Here is a 22154-nt window from a genome sequence, read left to right as displayed (position 1 = left end):
CCTAAGGAGGAATTTACTTCTTTTACTGTTCTATTTGTTTTCTTTATGCCTTAAAACAGAAGTTTGTTTTTTTTTAAATTTATTTATTTTTTGGCTGTTTTGGGTCTCCGTTGCTGCCCATGGGCTTTCTCTAGTTGTGGCGAGCGGGGGCTGCGCTTCGTAGCAGTGCATGGGCTTCTCATTGTGGTGATTTAAATTCCTTTATCATATTCTTTTTTTATAACGAGCATTTCATTATTTATTTATTTTGTAATATTTATTTATTTATTTGGCTCTACCGGGTCTTAGTTGCAGCATGCAGGATATTTTAGTTGCAGCATGCGGGTTCTAGTTCCCTGACCAGGGATTGAACCCAGGCCCCCTGCATTGGGAGCACAGAGTCTTAGCCACTGGACCACCAGGGATGTCCCCTTTATCATACTCTTTTGTATACATTCTGTAGATATTTTCTTTGTGGCTACCATTGGTGTTACATTTAACATTCTAAAGTTATAACATTCTAATTTGAATTTATACCACTTTAATATCAATAACATACAAAAACTCTGCTCTTTTATGGCTCTGTCCCTACTCCTTTTGGTTGCTGATGTCACAAAATTACATTTACACAATGTTTGCCCCCAAACATAAGCTAATAGTTATTTTAGATGCATTAGTCTCAAATTATGTATAAAACAAGATTTGGAATTACAAACCAAAGTTACAGTAATACTAGTTTTTACCTGAACAATTTTATTTCTTTAAATATAATCTCTTAAATTATATAAAAACAAAGAATACAGTTACAAATCACTGTTTCAATAATACTAGCTTTTATAATTGCCCATTTATTTACCTTCATTGAGATCTTAGTTTTCCATGCAGCTTTGAGTTGCTGGATAGTGTCCTTACCTCTCACCCTGCAGGACAGTGTTTAGCATTTTTTGTAGGGTAGAGCGAGTGATCACAGACTCCATTACCTTTTGTTTCCTGGGAATGTCTTTATTTCTCCCTCACTTTTGAAGGATAGTTTGCCAGATACAGGATTGTTGGTTGACAGCTATTTTTCTTTTAGCACTCTCAGTGTATCCTCTCACTATCTTCTGGCCTAAGTTTCTTAGAAGAAATCTGCTGATAATTGTATTGAAGATCCCTTATATGTGATGATTTGCTTCTCTCTTCCTATTTTCAAATAGTCTGTCTGTCTTTTGAAAGTTTGATTATAACGTGTGTCTCAGTGTGGGTGTCTTTGAGTTCACCTTATTTGGAGTTCGTTGAGCTTCTTGGCTGTTCATATTCATGTCCTTCATCAAATTTGGGAAATTATCAGCAATAATTTCTTTAAGTATTCTCTCTTTCCCTTTTTCTTTCTCTTCTTTTTCTTAGACTCAATCTTTTTTCTTTGTGTTGTTCAGACTTGATAATGTCCATTGTGCTATCTTCAAGTTCACTGATTCTTTCCTCTGCCAGCTCAGATCTACCGTTGAATTCCTCTAGTGAATTTTTCATTATAGTGATTATAGTTCCAGAATTTGTTTCTGGTTTCTTTTTAGTTTTTTTTTAATCTCCTTACTGATATTTCCATTTTGTTTACCCATTAATTTCTTGACTTTCTCCACATCTTCCTTTAGTATTGATACTTTGAGCATCTTGAAGACAGTTATTTTGAAGTCTTTGTCTAATAGATCTTTTTCAGGGAGTTTCTGTTGATCTCTGTTTTTTTTTTTGACTGGGCCATATTCCCCTATTTCTTTGTATGCCTTCTGATTTTTGTTTTTAATTGAATACTGGACATTTGAATCTAAGAATGTGGTAACTCTGAAAATCAGATTTACCCCCTTTCCTGGGGTTTGCTGCTTTTTTTTGTTATTTTTGTTTATTTGTTTTATTTTTTGATCCTTACAGATTGTCTCTGTGCTGAGGATCAACCTGAGTTGTAAACATAAGGTCTGCTCAGATCTACTCTGACCCTTTCCCTCAGCATGTGTGGTCACTCTCTAATTTTCCCCATTTATGCTGTTATTTTTGAATGTCCTAGTCTTTAACATCTGGCTCCCAAAAGGGGAAAAAACAAAAAGATGAAGGGGGAAAGGGAAATGGCCTTTAAGTCCCCTGGAAATTACTTCAGCCAGAGGGGGAGAGGCTTGTAACAAGTGGTGGGGATGTGCAATATCAGTGCCTGCCTGCCTCTTTGTCTGCACCTCTATAATCAGAAGGAGCAATCAGTGATCAGAGCACGATCTCCAATATGTTGAGGACAGGGTCCTTTTTGCCTACGTTGGTTTCTTCAAGCTGTTAGCAAGCTGCTCCTGGACTATGTGCACAGCTGCTTACCACATGTCTGGGGGTGGCAGATTGATAGGTGCTACTGGGCTAATAGCTGAAATTGAGCAGAATTTAGGACATTAATTGCAATTTATCATCCAGATTTTCCCATAGAAGTTGCCAGCCTTCAACAGAGACTCAAGGGTTCCAAAATAGTTACATCAAACTGATTTTGACAGTGTAACTGTTTTCTAGGTTGGGAGACAGATTCCTGGTTCTTCCCACTTGGCTATTTTCCCAGAATCCTCCACAGGGGCTTTGAATTTTACCTCTGCCTTTACTCTTTGCTTTCTCAAAGATGTCATGCCATTCTGACTTCTTACACTAAGTTCATTAATTTAGTTAATTTTTCCTGTTCCTTTAGCATTTACTGGATTTTAAGATATAAAGTATTTTTCAAGGTCACAATGTCTCAGAGCACAATAGAGTTTTTTGTCTTAACAGAATTTTTTTTAGTATGCCAAGAAAAAGACTGGTGATATTAGTAAGAGTACATGTTAGCATTTTACGTGTCATACCTCAGTCTTATTAAAAATGGAACAAAAATGAGGGCCATATTTTAATTAAACACCAGGCACTTGTTGACACACTGCTTTAAACAAGGCATGCACTGTGCCCTCTTGGAGTATGTATAGATGCCCACCCTTCTCTCAAGGCTTTTTAATATAGATGAGGAGATATATTATGAGTCTAAAAGGGGAACTATAATTTCAGAAAGCAAGATGATAACTATAAAACTGCACTACATGAGTTATAAAGACAACGATATGTACAAAAAACCAAGCTTAAAAAGTACATAGGAAAATAACAACAAACCTGGAAAGAAATAATCCAAAATGTATATAGTTGCTAACGTTGGGGTTGTAAGAATATTAGTGACTTTTTCTTTTCTATTTCTACTTTGTGATATTTTCCAATTTTTTATAATAAACAAATGCTAATTGGCATGTCTTTCTTAAATGTTCTCTGTTTATAGTAGTTAAATGGTGCTTGAGGTGTGTTTTGCATTCTCAGTGGGAAAGCAGTTATATAACCATATTGATTTTAAGTTTTAATGACTGTTTTTTGTATTTTATTTGCCAACATGTGTTCCGAAAACCAACCTGAATTCATGAGCATACATTTTTCTCATTATTCATATATAATAAATATATGGCTATTCTTTTTTTTCCTCACAGAAATCTATCTAACGTAGAAGAAATTGGGACTTGCTCATATATCAATCATGTTATCACTATGACAACACTCTATATTCAACAAGTAGGTGTGAATTAATATATTCCTTTTTGTTTTACTGAGAGTAACTAGTTTTTATTTTTTAAAATATCATAGTAAAGTTAAATGTTTTCAGAGGAGGTAATAATTGAGAAGATCATTAAAATTATCAGTGGGTACTTATATATTTCAGGCATCTTATGCAATTATCTGAAAGTAGACAAGCAATTATTAATACATTTTGTTATTTTAATTTAAAAGTTGAAGTGTTTTATAAATGGCTATTTTAAATGACACAGTTTGCCATTTTATGTATTTATTATTTATTCATCAAATAACCCTCTTATTGAAAGCATCATCTTTTTTGGAAAGACGTTTGTCTATCCATTTGAAATCCTTCCTAGGAAATACTTAAAATTTGAGAGGTTATATCCAACCCATATGATTAACTGACCCTTTACACACTCAAATGGAACTTAGGCTTATTTGAATAAAAATGAGTTATTATTATTAGATGAATGAAACATGTAGTCTTTTAATGATGTTGGTCAGTATGTTATACAGCTTAACATTTTTAAGTACATATAATTTTATGTTTAAATTCTCAGTTAAAAAGCAAAAAAAAAGAGAAGGAATTGGCAGATCAGACATCTATCGAAGAATTTGTGATCCATGCATTGGCATTTTGTGAAAGTTTATATGACCCATATCGGAATTGGAGGCATAGAATTTCAGGGTATGTCTTATAAATCATAATGTTCATTTAACACCTAAATATCATAATATATACAATTCTTCAAAGCAGGTCTCATTCTCTATGAAAGCAGTTGGTAAGATGTGTCTAAGACCCCATCCTTATCTCTGAGGTAGAGAACTACATTGGAGGTAATGAATTAGTGATAAACGCCACTTCTAGATAATAAATTTACCCTGAACTTTTATTTTGTAATGCAATTGAATGCTAATAATCTGATGGTAAAATCTCAGAGCACAGTAGCATCAAGTAGAGTGTACATATTTTTCAAGGAACTTTATCTTTTTTTAAAGCATATTTCATGATTTGAAAAAGAATTTTAACAGTATTTTGTGTTTTTATTTTTAATTGTGGAGCTTGTGTCAGTCAGAAACCAGTGTTTAAAAAGAGAGATTGTAATGCAAGGAGATTGTTAAATAGGTATTAGAGAACTCAAAAAACAAAAGGGGGACAGTGATGTAATACAGAGATAGTAACTTCAGGAAGCAGCTACTTCCCTGGTTCTGTGGGAACAAAGGGAAGTGATTAGAGTTATCAGAAACTAGAAGTTTTGGAGAAGAGGTCCTGCAGTGCCTGGTCTGAGACTTCTGAGGAAAGAGTCCTAAGCCAGTGCTGCTATCACTGAGCAGCCGTGAAGAGGCTGGTTCTGGTGTTGCCAAAAATAAGCTGAAGAAAGAAACCAACTGTGAATGCCATAGTTAAGAACTGTTGGCCAGTAAAAAAATAAGGAATAAGGCATCAGTCCCCCTTTCACTCTTTCAACGTTCCAGGCTCCGTTTAGTACCCACTATTGATGAACCCAAGAGTGAGGTAGCTGGAGGAAAGGAAATACAGTTTGTAGAATGACTGTTCCAGCATCACAAAGCAGATGGCATGTAAGATGATGGATTTGTAGCTTAGTGACAATGGCATAATTACCAGTACACAGCTCAAAGGGAAGAGTTTAAAAACTCATGTATCTTTCTTATCTGTGGGCAAAGAATAGGAAGAGTTGTGTTATCACCCACAATCAGATCTCTTTTTTAGGTCTCCCTAATCTGCTGTACTTTAAATCTCAGGATTTTTTCATTTTCAGTGTAACCTGACCCACTTATAAACAATTCCTACTTCCTGCAACATTTCAGTTACTAGAATGTTTGATTTTTTTAATAGGCTTTTCAGAATATTTAGGGTAGGATACCCTCACTTTGAATAGCCACCATTAGATAATGGTGAAGGATTGGTAACTGAGAGAACATGTATGTAGACTATGGGGTAATTAGACTATGGGGTAATACTTTATATGTTCTATATAGTAATATTTTATTGAAATAACACATCCTTTAGGTAAAGCAAGAAGTGTCTAATAGAATTAATAGGAACAAATACTCCAGCTATTAAATATAACAATTCTATCTGCTTATTTATACATTTGCTTTCCTTTATGTGTTGAAAGTTGTAGTCTTTTTTTTTTTTTTTTGCGGTACGCGGGCCTCTCACTGTTGTGGCCTCTCCCGCTGCGGAGCACAGGCTCCGGACACGCAGGCTCAGCGGCCACGGCTCACGGGCCTAGCCGCTCTGCGGCGTGTGGGATCTTCCCAGACCGGGGCACGTACCCGTGTCCCCTGCATTGGCAGGTGGACTCTCAACCACTGCGCCACCAGGGAAGCCCGAAAGTTGTAGTCTTTAGTCAGAGTTCTCCACAGAAACAAAACTAGCAGGCCGTGTGTGTGTGTGTGTGTGTGTGTGTGTGTGTGTGTGTGTGTGTGTGTGTGTGTGAAGAACTTCATTGTAAGCGATTGCCTCACATGATTATAGAGGCTGGCAAGTCCAAATCTGCGATGTGGCCTGGCAGCCTTGCCACCCAGGGAAGCCAGTGGTGCAGTTAGACTTTGAAGGCTATAGAGCCAGTGTTCCAGTTCCAGTCCTAGTTCAAAAGCAGTCAGGCTGGAGACCAGAACTGATGGTGCAGATGAAGTCAGAGGGCACTCTTCTGGAGAATTCCCCCTTGCTTGGAGATGCCAGTCTTTTTGTTCCGCTCAGGCTTTCAACTAATTAGTTGAGGCACTTTCTGGAGGGCAGTTCCGTTACCCAGTGTTCACCAATTTAAGTGTTAATCTCATCCCAAAACACCCCCCAAATTGACACATGAAATTAACCATCACATCGTTCTAATACTTTTCTTGATTGTTTATTAATGGGAAGGTACTAGTGACCTTCTGATTACTTCCTTTTCTATTGAACTTTAATATGTCTCTTTTTCCAGTGAGAAAGTGCTTTGCATTTTTCTTGGCAAAGATTTATCCGTCAGGATAAGCTGCAGTAACAAACAAGGGGTTAGAATAACAAAGGTTTACTTCTTGTTCCTGTTCTCTGTCTACCATGGTTGGCAGGGAGCCTCTACTCATCATAGTCACTCAAGATCCTAAACTGACAGAACAGCAAGCATCTAAGGCTGTGCTAGTTACCATGTGAAAGAGAAAAGAAAGCTCTGAAATGTCTCACATTGGCAGTTTTAATGCTCTTGTCTGGTCATGACATATGACATGTTTCACTTTCATTCAGAACTCGTTGGCCAAGACTAGTTACATGCTCCCATCTACCACAGTGCGACCAGAAGAAGAAGGGAGACCAAGGTGGAAGTTAGTTCTACCCTGTGACTAAAAGGAGTAGACGTGGAAATAGTTGGCAGACAGCACTGTCACTGCCTTTTCCCTCTGCCTATGTACTGCTCATAACTCTCTAAAGATTCAAAGAGAGGAGCACATAATAGTGCTCCATTTGTAGCCTTTCTACACATTTAGCACTTTGGTTCTCAACTAATCAATGTTCCCCCAATTTTGACATTTATGCCAAGATTTCTTAAGGAAATTATATCTCTTCCTCCCACTATTGCTACTTCCCCATCCCCCACCTTAGCCTTGTCAGCAATGGCAAATCTAAGGTAACGTTTTTTAAGTTTTGAAACAGTGACAAAGAATTTTTATTTATAGACAGGAAGACATATAGAAGGAGGAACATAAGGAGAGGAGTCTGGAAATGACAGAAGAGGCTTTTAGAGGAATCCTTAAGAGCAAAATGAATTTAAAGGTGGGAGAAAGAGAAGACATGAAAAGGTAGACCCGAGAACAAATTAAAACAGACTAAATAAAATTAGTAATTGAAAACAAAAACAAGTTTTGTTTTTAAATTTATTTATTTCATTTCTGGCTGTGTTGGGTCTTTGTTGCTGCACGCGGACTTTCTCTAGTTGCTGAGAGTGGGGGCTACTCTTTTTTTTTTTTTTTTTTGCGGTACGCGGGCCTCTCACTGTTGTGGCCTCTCCCGTTGCGGAGCACAGGCTCTGGATGCGCAGGCTCAGCGGCCATGGCTCATGGGCCCAGTCGCTCCGCGGCATGTGGGATCTTCCCGGACCGGGACACGAACCCGTGTCGCCTACATCGGCAGGCGGACTCTCAACCATTGCGCCACCAGGGAAACCCGGGGGCTACTCTTTGCTGCGGTGCACGGGCTTCTCATTGTGGTGGCTTCTCTTGTTGCGGAGCATGGTCTCTAGGCACGCGGGCTTCAGTAGTTGAGTAGTTGTGGCGCACGGGCTCAGTTGCTCCGCGGCATATGGGATCTAACCGGACCAGGGCTCGAACCCGTGTCGCCTGCATTGGCAGGCGGATTCTTAACCACTCCGCCACCAGGAAAGCCCCCAAAACAAGTTTTGAGAGCCAAAAACAAGAAGACATTTAAACATTATAACATGATATAGAAAGAGTTATAGTGTAAGATGACAACAAGAAGGAGAACTAAGAGTAGATGATCAGTGGTGGCATTTCATGAGTGCAGTATATATACCAGAAATTGTGCTGGAAGCTGTCCAGGTATTATTTTTAATAGGCGTGACAATTTTGCCAGGAATAGTATGAACTACTTCTGAGGTAAATGGTAAAAGCAGAGAGTGAGACTTGGTTTTCTTTGACTTTGATAGAAAAATGAAACATAGTGGAGATAAATCATGTAATTAGGAGAAATCTGTATAGCTCATGGAAGACCTGTACAGGGGAACTATAACAATAACTTAGACTTTATATATTAATATGATTCTGAAGTTAAATGGAAATTTGGAATGTATATATTTTCTTATTGTTTGTGCTTGTTGCTTACCAATACAGCTAAAACAGATTAGAACAGATTTAATTAAAATTAACATAATTCCAAATACAAAGCCATTGAAAATTATATTTCTTATTTGATGAAATATATGGATGTTTTTCGTATCTTCATGTGTAATTTGATTTAATTAATAGATTTGATTAATCTATTAGCCCAATTTTGATTTTATTTGTAGAATCCGTCATATTTAGAAAGATTTCTTCAAATGGAACTAAAATAGGGAAAGAAATCTTTCCTGAAAATGACTTATTCATTCAAGCATTTATTTAAAAATATATTTATTGGGACTTCCCTGGTGATCCAGTGGTTAAGACTCCACGCTTCCATTGCAGGGGACATGGGTTCGATCCCTGGTCAGGGAACTAAGATCCCGCATGCCTCATGGCAGCCAAAAAACAAAAACAAACAATATATTTATTGACTTCCTACTTTGTGCCTAGTGTAAGTTCAGTAGGACTCATTGTCTGCCCACAGACTAAAATAGTTTTTTTAAAAAACATTATTTCACCTTTTTTTTTTTTTTTTTTTGGCTGTGTTGGGTCGGCACGTGGGATCTTCATTGAGGCATGCGGCATCTTTCGTTTCGGCACGCAGGCTTTTCTCTAGTTGTGGCGTGCAGGCTCCAGGGTGTGAGGGCTCTGTAGTTGTGGTGTTGGGTTCCAGAGTGTGTAGGCCCTGTGGTTTGCGGCACATGGGCTCTAGTTGAGGCATGCAAGCTCAGTAGTTGTGGTGCACGGGCTTAGTTGCCCTGTGGCATGTGGGATCTTAGTTCCCTGACCAGGGATTGAACCTGCGTCCCCTGTGTTGTAAGGCAGATTCTTTACCACTGGACCACCAGGGAAGTCCCGAGAAAAATAATTTACATTAAGTTTTGTCTTCGGGCTCCTACTGGCTAAATCTGGGACAATATATACACAAAAATAATTCATTAAAGAATTATAAACCATTGGGGGGAAAAAGGGAGTCATGAGTCCATACCAGTGATTGATAAAGATTGAGAGAGAGACAGAGAGAGGGAGAGAGATGGGGGGAAGAGAGGGCTCTTGCTTACGTTAGAAGGCCAAATGCCAATTAGTAATGTACAGGGGCTGCTGGTGTTGGGAAAAAATCAGCATTTTGCACACATCATAGGAAAGATATGGTTCAGGATGCTAAGTCTAGGGGCAGGTGTTGATAACGAACATGGCTTTTGCATGGTTTTAAAATGTTTCTCCACAGATTACTTATTTGTTGCAAAGGAAAAGTTAGTAGTTATTTTGTACAGTACTGGGTAGTACATTGACTGGATGATCAAAATTAACATCACCATTGAGAAGCAGGTGGACATCCTGTGCTTACAACTGTGATACTCTAAGAAGGACCCATCATTGCTTGTATAATATTCCAGCCAAGAATGCATAATCTGAATCTTAAGTGTATGGAAACATCAAGCAAACTCCAGATGAACAACATTTTAATGAGTAAAAGGAGGGGTTAGGAGACAGTATTCTTTAAAAGTGTCATAAAGAAAGGCTGTGGAAATGTTTCAGATTAAAGGATGCTGAAGAGATGTGACAGCCAAATGTAATACCTGACCCTGGACAGGAGACTATACTTAGGGGTGGGAAGGTGGGAATGCTATAGGACATGATTAGGTCATTTGACATACTGGATTATGAATGGTAGATTACATAAATGTATTACATTAATGTTAAGCGTATTGAAATTTACAACTGTACTGTAGTGTTATGTAAGACAGTATTCCTAGGAATTATTCACTAAAGTATTTAGAGGTAAAAGGCTATAATATTCATAATTTTCCCTTAAATGTTCTGAAAAATATTATAGGTCTGAATATGTGTATATATAAATATATATCTCATATATAGATATATGTGCATATATATTTTTTTCAGGGGGAAGTGAGAAAATTATAAAGCATTTAGGATAAAGTTTTAACAGTGAACCTGGGTAGACTATACTTGAAGTTTTTTGTACTATATTTATTCTTGCAGCTTTTGTAAGAGCTTGAACTTATTTCCAGATAAAAAGTTGAAAAATTAAGAAAAGTAGTTATGTTCTAGGTATGATGGGAAAACACGCACACACACACACACACACACACACACACACAAAAGCACAGAAAAATTGACCAGGGGACATAAACTTAGAAAACTGAGATGCAAGCAAACATTTTGCATCCCTCTCAGCAACCTGTTGATATGTATTGGCATCAACTAGGTGCTAAACGCTTGGCCCAAATATCAGCTAATAATAGAGCAACCAAATATACTATGTTCTAAAAATGGTACATTATTAGCTGTTTTGTCTTATCCTATTGAAAACATGCAGTACAAACTACTTATGCTTTAATATTTGTGTTATGTATAATAGTTTTCACCTCTTTAATTTAGCTTATTAAATTTTAGCATAATTATAATGGAAATTATGTTCATATGTTGCATCTAATACAGAGCCTTTAGAATGAGTCATTAATCACAAATTGCAGGAGTACATTTTCATTATGTTAATCAAATGAGAATCTTTATTTTTGTTTGTAGCACAGGATTTTTGGATAGGATATATCCAATGTATTAGTTAATATCATAATTTATAATAAATGTGCAAAATGTAAATAATTACGTGGAAAAACCTAACTGAAAGCTAAATCAGATTTCATCCTTTTAAAATTACTTTTTCTACAACATGACTAATTTTTTTAAGGCATGACTCAGTTTTTTATTTGAAACTCTAGTAATATTTGTATTGTTAGAAACACATAAACAGTTTTGATAATGATCTTAAATAGGAAGATCCAGTAATGTTCTAAGATGTTATATTTGAAATTAAAATAAATACAGAAGTATGATAATTCTTAAGCCCTCTACGCAATGGAAATAGGCATAGATTTGGAAAGCAGTGCAGTAGCAAATGGTATCTGATATGATTTCTAGTGAATCTGGATATTAGATCTGGATCTTAGAACTCTTTAGTGTGTCAGTACTAAGTCCAGCTGTGCCTATCCTGTTCAGCTTATTCTATGATCAACTGGCTTTTCTTTCTATATAATTATAAGGAACAATTGTAATAATTATAAAGAAAATAATTTCAATACCTTAATTGAATATTGTTCAAATTGTTGAGAAGAAGGCATCTTAATCCAGTGCTTTATCAGTAGATTGTATTTAAATGTATGGAATTTCTATGTGGCTGTTCTCCAAACATTTTCCATTTTTGTTGGCTCTAACAGTGTTTTTTTGTTGTTGTTGTTGTTTTAAGATTTAACAAAGTTTATTAAATCACTTGCTCTCTGTAAAGGCATGATTTTACTACCTTTTTTTTTAGTGAGAGCAAAAAGATTTTGGAGCGTATTTATACATTATTTTAATTAATTATTAATTAATTAAATTTTTAAATTTTATTTTATTTTTTTATACAGCAGGTTCTTATTAGTTATCCATTTTAAACATATTAGTGTATACATGTCAATCCTGTTCTCCCAGTTCATCCCACCACCACCACCTGCCCTGCCACTTCCCCGCCTTGGTGTCCATACGTTTGTTCTCTACATCTGTGCCTCTATTTCTGCACTGCAAACCGGTTCACCTGTACCATTTTTCTAGGTTTCTAACAGTGTTAAGAGCTTGTTTGGGGGATGGAAAAAAGTCTTTTTTTTTTTTTTGGATTTTCAACAGTCCACCAGTTGCTGATATGTCATTGTAACAGTAACCTTTATTCCCTAAGCCCCACACCCACCATGCCCATCTAAGAGATTCATTTTGTGTTGAATTGAAGTGTTCTTTGTAAAAGCACATGCTGTTTGTGTTGGCCTTACCAAAGTCTGTAGAAATATTTCAGCCATCAAAATTACTGAAATTGTAATTAAAAACAAAAATAATCCCAGCCCTCTGGATCTGTATCCTTCAGGTAGAAGAAGCCAGTGGTATGGAGTCTTTGTGTCCAGATAAAATTTCAGAAAGTGGCACAGAGTAGCTTGATTTCTGGTGAATTTCAGTTGCACTGTAGGAATAAGCTACTACCTTAGGTATCAAATTAGCAGTACTACTGAACTAGTTCTTTTACATTTTGGAAATTTTAAATGGCTATTTCCTTTTTCTATTTCCAGTTGTTAGGAAACTTAATGTGACTGCTACGTTTCACCGTTAATTGTTTTAAATTTTTGTGTAATTCGAAAGAAGAAATCCTTTCAGTTGGTGAGCATTTAAATTAGTGGCTAGACTTGCTTTTCAAGATTATGCCAATCCTGGTGATGTATTATTTAGTACACAAATCAAAAGTAAAATATTAAATTTATTTTATAATTGTTTTTGTAATTGTGCCTTCTCTACTTGCCCATGTTGTAATTTGGTATTAACTTCTTTTTAACAATAGACGAATCCTTAGTACTGTGGAAAAGAGCAGACAGAAATATAAACCAGCTTCTCTCACAGTGGAGTTTGTCCCTTTCTTTTATCGTAAGTAACAGCTCTAATTTCTCTTGCTTTGATTCTGATGTTACTTTGATTGTTCCTTATTCTGATTCTGACCTTGATTCAGCTTTGTGTTTTTATAAGATAAAGATTCTAAGAAACTATTACTGGAGTACTTGATTCATGTTTTGTTGTGATTATTCTTCTTGGTTTTATTTAATTCATTGTTCTCAAAGTGTTTTTCTTTTGAGAAGAGCTGAATGTTTTAATGACGGTAGTATATCTTAAAACTTTAGAATTTTTATGGAAAATAAATTTGAAAGAATTGGTCCCCGTTTGTATGACCTATATGGACTCTAGCTTTCTTTCTTTAAAGAAATGATTTTGCCATATTTTAAGAATGTAGAAAATTTTGCTGAATATAAAAGGAACACCTTGTGTTTCCTACTCAAATTGGTCAGATCTTAACATTTTGCCGTTTTGCCATATTTGCTTTAATTCTGTCACTCCTTTTTTTTTTCTTTCTTAGAAATAAAATAAGACAAATAGTCCCTGGAAGGGCAGTTGGTCCTGTCCAAAATATATATGACATTTGGTCCACGCCAAAATATCCTTGATATTTGGTCCTGTCCAAAATGTCCATAAGACACTTGGCTATGCCAAAAGGTCCTTGAAATTTGCTCCTATCCAAATGAGCATATTTGGTTCATGCCACATGATTTTGGGTAGGACCAAATGTCAAGGACTTTTTGGCATGGACCAAATATCTTATGGACATTTTGGACAGGACCAAATGTCTGCTAACGAAATAGTCCTTTGTTTGATTGCTTGGTGAAGATGATTGCAGTGCCCACTTTGCTTGACCACCAGTAGTGATACTGCCTTCAGCTAGATAATCAAACTCACATGTCCACAGTAGGAAACCCAGCATGCCAATGGAACAGTGTAGGTGTTTCTTTTCAGGAGGAGAGCTCAGAACATTCCAAGGGCTTTTCTTGGGTTTTGTAAGTGAGGGTATGAAACCAAATTGGTGGGTGTGTGAGCCACTCTGGCTTTGAAGTACAGTATCCCATAGAAGGCATGTATAGCTTGTAGTAACCGATGAATGTAATTTCCACATCCTGGGAAGGGAAATGCCTAAATTACATGTTGCAATCAGGGAAGCCCAAGGTTATTTTATAGTTATCATAGTCTTCCTAGTCCAGATCAAGGGCCATTTTTACCATGAGCAATGTTGCCTGGTAACTCATTTGTCACTCATTGATGGTCCACATTTGTCAGATTTCCAGAAATATAATTCTTGGTCCATTTTCCTATAGAGAAGGAGAAAGGGTTTTTCCTACCCTTTGTTAATCAGTATTCACATTAGTGATAGTGAAATTTTTCAATTGTAAAGATGTTTTTCCTTTTGCAATTTTGCAAGATATCCTTGGAATGATACTGTGGCATAGGGTGAATATCATATTTTTCAACATTTTTTCACCTAATATTTTGCATCCATTGATGATACTTGCCTGGATCAGTTATTTTATTGAGGGTTGCAATATTGTGGTCTTCAAATTCTATCCTTACAGTTCTATCAGCTGTTGTATTCTGTAAAAAAGAATTTTCCCTCATCAACTGGGGATAAACTACAGCTGTTCCCAAAAAGGCTGGATAAAGTACTTAAATCTTTCCCTTTTACTATCTGTTTTCAAAATGAGTTCAAATAATAGTTACTTTTAGTGGGGCATATAAGTTTTATTTCTCTCTTTTTTGTGTATCACTGTGGACTCAACTTTTATTTATTCAATGTTACAATCAGGTTATAGTTTTTTTTTTTTTTTGTGGTACGCGGGCCTCTCACTGTTGTGGCCTCTCCCGCTGCGGGGCACAGGCTCCGGACGCACAGGCTCAGTGGCCATGGCTCACGGGCCCAGCCGCTCCGCGGCACGTGGGATCTTTCCGGACCGGGGCACGAACCCGCGTCCCCTGCATCGGCAGGCAGACTCTCAACCACTGCGCCACCAGGGAAGCCCCAGGTTATAGTTTTTGATGCTAAAATTATTCCACACTTGATCACGAAGATCATTTTATCCTATTCAATTTGCATTTTCATTTGAGTCTTTTAAAACACAGAAGCTTTAAATATTAATGGAATCTAATTTATAAAATTTTTTTTATGATCTGTGGTTTTTGTGCCTTACCGAAGAAATCTTGGTTACCTCAAGGTCATGAAGATATTCTCTTATGTTTTCTTCTGTTAGGTCAGTTACCTGTTTTGAGTTAGTATTTTCTATCTAGCATAACGTTTTTCATTATTGTTACAGCAACATTTGTTGAAAAAGCTCTTCTTTCTTCCATTGAGTTACCTTGGCACATTTGTCAAAAATCTGTTGACCATAAAACATGGGTTGACTTCTGGATTCTCTTTTTTGTTTCACATGTCTACCTGTATGCTGTTACCACGCTGTATTGATTATTGTGACTTTATACTAAGTCCTGAAGTCATTAAGACCTCCAACTTTGTTCTTCCTTTTCAAATTGTTTTCATTATTCTGGATCATTAGCATTTTTATATATATTTTAGAATCCATTTTTCAGTATTGTTACAAAAAAGATTGCTGGGATTTTGATTGGGATTGTATTGAATCTATGGAACCATTTGAGGAGAATTGCCACCTTAAGAATATTGAGACTTCCAATTCATGAATCTGATATATCTCATTGTTTATTTGTATGTTTATTTCTTTAACCAGTGTTACATAGTTTTCAGCACATAGATTGTGCACATATTTTGTTAATTTATCCCCAAATATTTATCCCAAGTACTTGTAGTTGTAAAGTCTTTAAAATAAACTATTGCAAATTTTTTGAAAAGCCTTATCTTCATGACCTGTTTTTTGATAATGAAATGTCCCTTCGTATCCATGGTGATATTCTTTGCCTTGCCTTGGTGATATTCCTTGCCTGTTTTGTCAGATACTAGTATAGTATCTGACACTCCAGCAAGCTTATGATTAGAATTTGTTTTCTGTATGTCCTCTGTGGCTGAATAGAACTCTATCATCTGTGTGAAATCTGAAATTTCAGTTTACAACTTCTTGGTAGGTTTTTGCCTGTCTTGTGGGATTTCATACTATAATTTAGGACTGGTACTTGGACTCAAAGTGAGCCCTTTGCATATTTCTGGATTGCTTTCTCTGTATGTAGAGCTTCCTCCATTCAAGTACTGCTTTACAAATTCCAGTTGCCTAGGCCTCCCCAAACTTTTTATCTGTCTCCTAACTCAGCAAATAGCCATGTTCTTTTAGGGTTCCCCTTTTCTCTGCATTTGTTCAGAAAATGTCTACAAACCAAAAGCTGAGGTGATCCTTGGGTTTACTTTGCTTTCCTTCTCTTGTGTTTCACAATAGAAGGACAATTTCTAGAACCTAAAAATCTCTAGAGCCTATTTTTTCCAATTTTCTAGTTATTTATAGCAGGAAAACATGTGTAGTGACAGTTATTCCAGCATAGCTGGAATGACTTAATTTTTTAAATGTAAATTTCTATCAATACACTTTAACTCAAAATTGTTTCTTTTTGGTAATGTTTCTTATGTATAAAAATGGCATATAATTCTATTGTTATTATCTTGTCTTTGTGTGTAATGATGTATGCAAAAGGATATTCATTACTGGATTGTTAGTAGTATCAAAAGAAAATGGAAAAGCATAAATGTTTATCAGTAGAGAACTGGTTAAGTAAATTAAGGTACGTCATTGTAGTGAAATGCTCTCTAGTCATTCCACTACTGATGAATAATGCAGATGTATATGTTAAGATGTAATAATGCCCAGAATGTATTAAGCATAATGTATTAAGAAAAAAAGCATAATGCAATAATATATGTAGAGCTTGTTTGCTTTTTTTTTTTTTTTTTAAAAGGTGTGGAGAGCAAGGTGGATTGAGGAATAGGTTAGAGGGAAACTTGCTTTTCCTTGTCAGTTCTTTTATGCTGTTTAAAATTTTCTGTGTAATGTGCATGTATAACCTTTTTTTTTTTTTTTTGCGGTACGTGGGCCTCTCACTGCTGTGGCCTCTTCCGTTGCGGAGCACAGCCTCCGGACGCGCAGGCCCAGCGGCCACGGCCCACGGGCCTAGCCGCTCCGTGGCATGCGGGATCCTCCCGGACCGGGGCATGAACCCGTGTCCCCCGCATCGGCAGGCGGACTCTCAACCACTGTACCACCAGGGAAGCCCTGTATAACCTTTTAAAAACAATAAAATTATGTTAAAAGAAAGGTTACTATTGGTACTAGAGCTTTAGAATATTGGCCCTGGAGTGGACCCAGGAGATCTTTTTATCTAACTCTTTCAGTTTTATAATTGAATAATAATAGTTATACTAATAAGCAGTAGTTCTAGTAGTAAAAAGACGTCTAGTTTTATTGCAGATTTGGGTTAATTTGTAACTCTGTCACTTAGTAACCGGGTGACTTTAGGCACCGTATTAAATTTTGACCTTCCATTTGCTCCTTTATAAATGGGGGCAAAATATCATCCTCGTATGGAGTATTATGAGAATTAAATGAGGTAACATAAAGAAAGTATCTAAAATGCTCCCTGATTGATGGTTTCTCTTTTCCTTTCCTATGAAAAAAAATGCATGTTAACTTTGCCTTTTAACAAATTTTAGCCTTTTACACATCTTTTTTTTAAATTTTGTTCTGTTTTGTTTTGTTATAATTAATTTTTACTGGAATATAGTTGCTTTACAATGTTGTGTTAGCTTCTACTGTGCAGCAAAGGGAATCAGCTACACAAATCGTTTCTGATGTTTCTGTGTCAGACATTCCTTAGAGATCAGTCATACTGTGAAAGAGAAACCTTATTTATTTATTTTGTGTATTATATTCACAGAATGTTTTCAAGAAAGTGAGCATCTCAAGGAAAGTCTTAAGTGTTGCTTATTGCATCTCTTTGGAGCCATTGTAGCTGGTGGGCAGGTGAGGAACATGTTGAAAGTTAACCTATGAAACGATAGTAAACATTACAAAAAGTTTTCCATAGATTATTTAATGAATTCTTTGTCTCTTTAAAAATTTCATGAACCATACAAATATTTTTTTGAGTTTAGATCTTGTTTAAAACTTAATTTACTTACTTCTTTTATTTATTAAGTTCCAAAAAACCTAAGTAATAATATTAGCATTAACAATAAAATTATTGCATAAATAACTAGATTTAACAGTTCTTGGTATTTGAAGTTCTTAGTTGTATTAACTTTCAGCTTCCAGTTCTTACTTTAGAATGTAGAGGATAGTCATCCCTGTTAGTTCATTTGATGAAATAAAACTCTAGCCATTTGATTTCCTAAGACATATGAATTTAGTCACTCTGCTGTCTATTTTTACTTATTAAATGCATATATACATGGCTTGTATGCATTTTTCAACAAACTGAACTAATTTTTAAATTATTTATAAGAAAGAAGTTCTAGTAATTTTATTTATTTATTTAAATTGAACATCTTAAAAGCTGTCTGTAGTAAACTTTGAATCTAACTACTAGTTGAAAACAGGATTATAGTTCAGAAGGAACATTCTACTTGTTTTGTTTAGCCACACAGTTTAGATCAGAGGTTTCTAACACATTTTATATCACATACCCCTTTGGCAGTCTGATATAGCCCCTTGTCAGAATGTTTTCACATGCCTAAAATAAAATACATATGATCACAAAGGAAACTATACTGAAATGCAGTTACTAAAATATTAACAAAACAAGTTTGTAACATAGTAATGTGCTTCTTTATAACACATCAAATAAAAAAATACAGCAGCAAGTCTAGTGACTAATGTAATTTCAAAGAAGAGATGAGGGTAAATGATGTTTCAAGACACTACAACAACTATAATACGTGAAAATGTATATGATTTCTATTGATGACAAAAATCACAGGTATTGCTAATAATACTGCTTGGGTTTCCTAGTGGGCCACCTTGCCCTCTCCTCTGCACTCTAGTAGAAGATAAGAGTCTCTGTAGTGAGAGGAATGGTGACCAGAATCCTGTTTTTCAGGTTGTTTGCTTTGTCACCTTCCTTTATTAGCTAATATCCTTCTTTTGCCTCAGTACCTCCCAATTTCCATCATTTCTCCACTACTAAGAATAAGAATTAATAAGTGTACATGAGTAAAATTGGAAATGACATTGTTTTTGACTGATGCTGAAGCTGGTTGGATCCTGTTCCCTTTTTGAATATACCCAGACTTGTTCTTGTTAGGGCCTGGGGTAATCGAGCCCCGAGAGACCTCCAGTTATTAAAACTCACATGGAAATCAAATAGGTTGGAAGCCCAATTTATTATTTTATGTACTGAAAATACTCAAAATCCTTATAATCAGGTCATAGCTGTAGTTACAAATCTATTGAAATCAGAAGGCTGTTGAATATAGCCTCAGTACAAGGGTATTTAGATGAATAGTTAAAGGCATAATAATGGCTTTGTCACAGAGTCAAAAAAGTCCAGTGATTGATCTCCCTTTCCAAACCATCATGCCTGGCTTCCCACTGGCATATTTATGCTGTTTTGTGCTATGTTAAGAGCAGGGGCTCTGGAGCCAGACTGACATAGGTTTGAATCCTATGTCATTTCTAACTAGTTGTGTGACCTTGGATAAACTGTTTACATTTGTTTAGTTTCTCTATTTGTAATGTGGAAATAGTAACACTTATAGGGCAGTCATAAGGACCAAATGACACATAATATATGTAAAACACTGTGCTTATAAGAATGAAGTATATCACAGGGGTATCAGATTTATGATTCCTTGAAAGTAGCAGTAAATACTGAAGTTCTACTAGCTTAAGTTAGAAGTTTACCTTTTTTCTTTTGTTTAAAAAAAAAAAATAGCTGTAAGCAGTCCAGAGTTAATCTGGTGGCTCTAACCTCTTCAGGGACTCAGGTACCTTTTGAATGTCAATTTGTTATCCTTACTATTATTTCTTGTGGTACAAAATAGCTTCTAGAGTTTTGGCCACCATGTCTACATTTTGGGCACAAAGATGGAGGGGGAGGTGAAGAAGGAGACAAATGGCAGGTGCCAATTATCTTTGAAGGAGATACTGAAAAGCTGACAGTATCTCATTTGCCAAACTCCATCAGATAGCTGCAAGTTGCAAATATGTTCAGATAAAAAATTTGATAAAACTTGTTTCCTCAGCCTCCTTAACAGCAGGGGAGGTTAGGAAATGTAATGTTTATTCCTGGTAGCCATGTGTCCAGCAAAAACATCAGGGGCTCTGTTAATAAGGAAGCAGAGGAAAATTGATGTTGGATGGGCCATCAGCAATTTTTTCCATAGTAGCACTTGTTATTATTGATATTATTTATCATATTGATAATCAGTCCAAATGGCCTAAGTGTTATTACTTTCAGATGATTTTACATAATTATACTCTGATTTATTATTTATGAATTTAACAATTTAGGGCAACATATTTATTTCAAGCTTAATGGATCACCTCAAATAGCTACCAGTTACTTAGAGTTTCAGAAATATATTTGTAGAATCAGAGCCAAGCCAGTCCTCTTATATATCTATATTATTTGGGATAATATGATATAAATGATATATGTCATTTGCTATAACCAATAGAAAACCTGAGAGAGGCTTGGCCAAATCGACGTGTTTATTTTTATTCTTGCATAAGAAATCCAGATGCAGGCGGTTCTGGGATAGCACAGCAACTCAATGATATCATCAGGGACTAAGGTCCTTGTGTTCCTGTTCTGCTCTGTAGCCTGCTACTTTAATTCTGGGGCTTGTTTCCTCATGATATAAAGGTGGCTCCAAGCTTCTTGTCTGCATTTCAGGCAAGAAAAGGGTGAAAAAGCCAAAAGCAAAGGATCCTTCCCTTTTTTATTTGTAAAGTGATATCCTCTTCATGGTCTACTGGCATATATTCTTGACCAGAACTATGTCACATGGCTACCCCTAGCTACAAGGGAGGGTGGTAAGTAAGTTTTCTACATGGGCAGATGACTATCTGAATAAAATCAGAATTCTATTAGTGAAGAAATGAAGACCTAATATGTGTAAAACACCAGCGGTGTCTGTCAAAGTATCTGTGTAAAATTTTTTCAATGTTGATTGATAAAGAAAAAGTTGTCTGCAGATTTATTAAATTCTCTTTGTTTTTGAAAACATACAGCACTTCTGTTAGATTTGGGTTTCAATTTTAGTCTCTCATGTTTCAGAGGAATGCTTTGCAAGCAATTTCTCCAGCCACCATGGAGGTTCTCATGAGAGTTTTGGCCGATTGCGATTCTTGGGAGGAAGGAAATCCTGAAGAAGTGGGTAGGAAGGTAGAACTTACTCTGAAGTGCCTTACAGAGGTGGTACATATCCTTCTCACTAGCAGCTCTGATCAGCGTCAAGTGGAAACCAGCACTATTTTGGAGAACTATTTTAAATTGCTAAATTCAGATCATTCAGCTTTACCTAATCAAAGGAGGTCCAGACTGTGGGAAAGCCGGTTCATAGCTCTACAGATCAAAATGCTGAGTGAGTATTAGATGAAGTTTATTATATTCAGTTTTCTCTGAATCTAGTTTGGTTTTTTTTTTACCTTTATATTCTCCATTTTCATTAAGAATTCAAGGCTATTGTATAGAAAATATTGATTGTGTAATTCAGATATTGTGTGACTATTTAGATTTGACTTCAAAATAATATGGAATTGATTTGTCTTTCACATATTTGCTTTAACAGTGACAAAATCGAGCCTCTATATTCTCTTTTGAAAGTTGTAATCCACTAAAAGCATCAATGTTCAAAAGTAAATCAGCTGTGATTTTGAAATTCTAGGAAAAGTAAATTTTCAGAAAGTGCCATTTGTAGTTTCTAACCTATGGCAAAGAATCACATATGATCAATTTTTTATGTGCTTCTAATACATCTCTGTAGAAATCACTTCAGTATGTCCTTCCTTTTGAGAGTTTCTGGTTTCTTGTTTTGTTTTGATTCCTCAGATCCTCTGTGTGTATGTGTCTTGTTTTTCTTTCCCTCTCTTTGTGTTGGTTGTTTCGTGTCATTCTGTGCTTCTTTCTCTCTCTCCCCATCTCCCGCCTCCCTGCAAGCTCCTTCACCAATATACGTGATTTCTTTTTGTACTCCTGTTAGATTGATAGATACTAATATTATTAACTGAGAGTTCCTTTTTATAGAAGTAAAATATTTTCATTATAGCTAAACTAGAAAATTCAGATAAGTGAAAAAAAGTTTTTGTATCCTGCCACCCAACATAACCAACATTAATGGTTTGTTGTATAGCCCTAGAGACTTTAAAAAATGTTTGTGT

At 35.9% G+C, this 22154-nt stretch overlaps 1 protein-coding gene across 1 annotated transcript in view; it reads left to right on the top strand.

Annotated features, from left to right (window-relative positions):
• Window positions 1–22154, top strand: part of NBEAL1 (neurobeachin like 1) — a 182322-nt gene that overhangs the window by 33896 nt on the left and 126272 nt on the right. The window contains exons 5-9 of the mRNA XM_060302023.1: window positions 3483–3564; window positions 4128–4255; window positions 12788–12870; window positions 17710–17795; window positions 21052–21358. Of these exons, the coding sequence (XP_060158006.1) occupies window positions 3483–3564; window positions 4128–4255; window positions 12788–12870; window positions 17710–17795; window positions 21052–21358 (686 nt within the window). The remainder of the gene's footprint in view (window positions 1–3482; window positions 3565–4127; window positions 4256–12787; window positions 12871–17709; window positions 17796–21051; window positions 21359–22154) is intronic.

This window comes from Globicephala melas, chromosome 7 (assembly GCF_963455315.2).
Source record: "Globicephala melas chromosome 7, mGloMel1.2, whole genome shotgun sequence".
Lineage (NCBI taxonomy): Eukaryota > Metazoa > Chordata > Mammalia > Artiodactyla > Delphinidae > Globicephala > Globicephala melas.
Note: the sequence above shows the minus strand (reverse complement) of the source record. Positions and strands in the feature narration are given on the sequence as shown.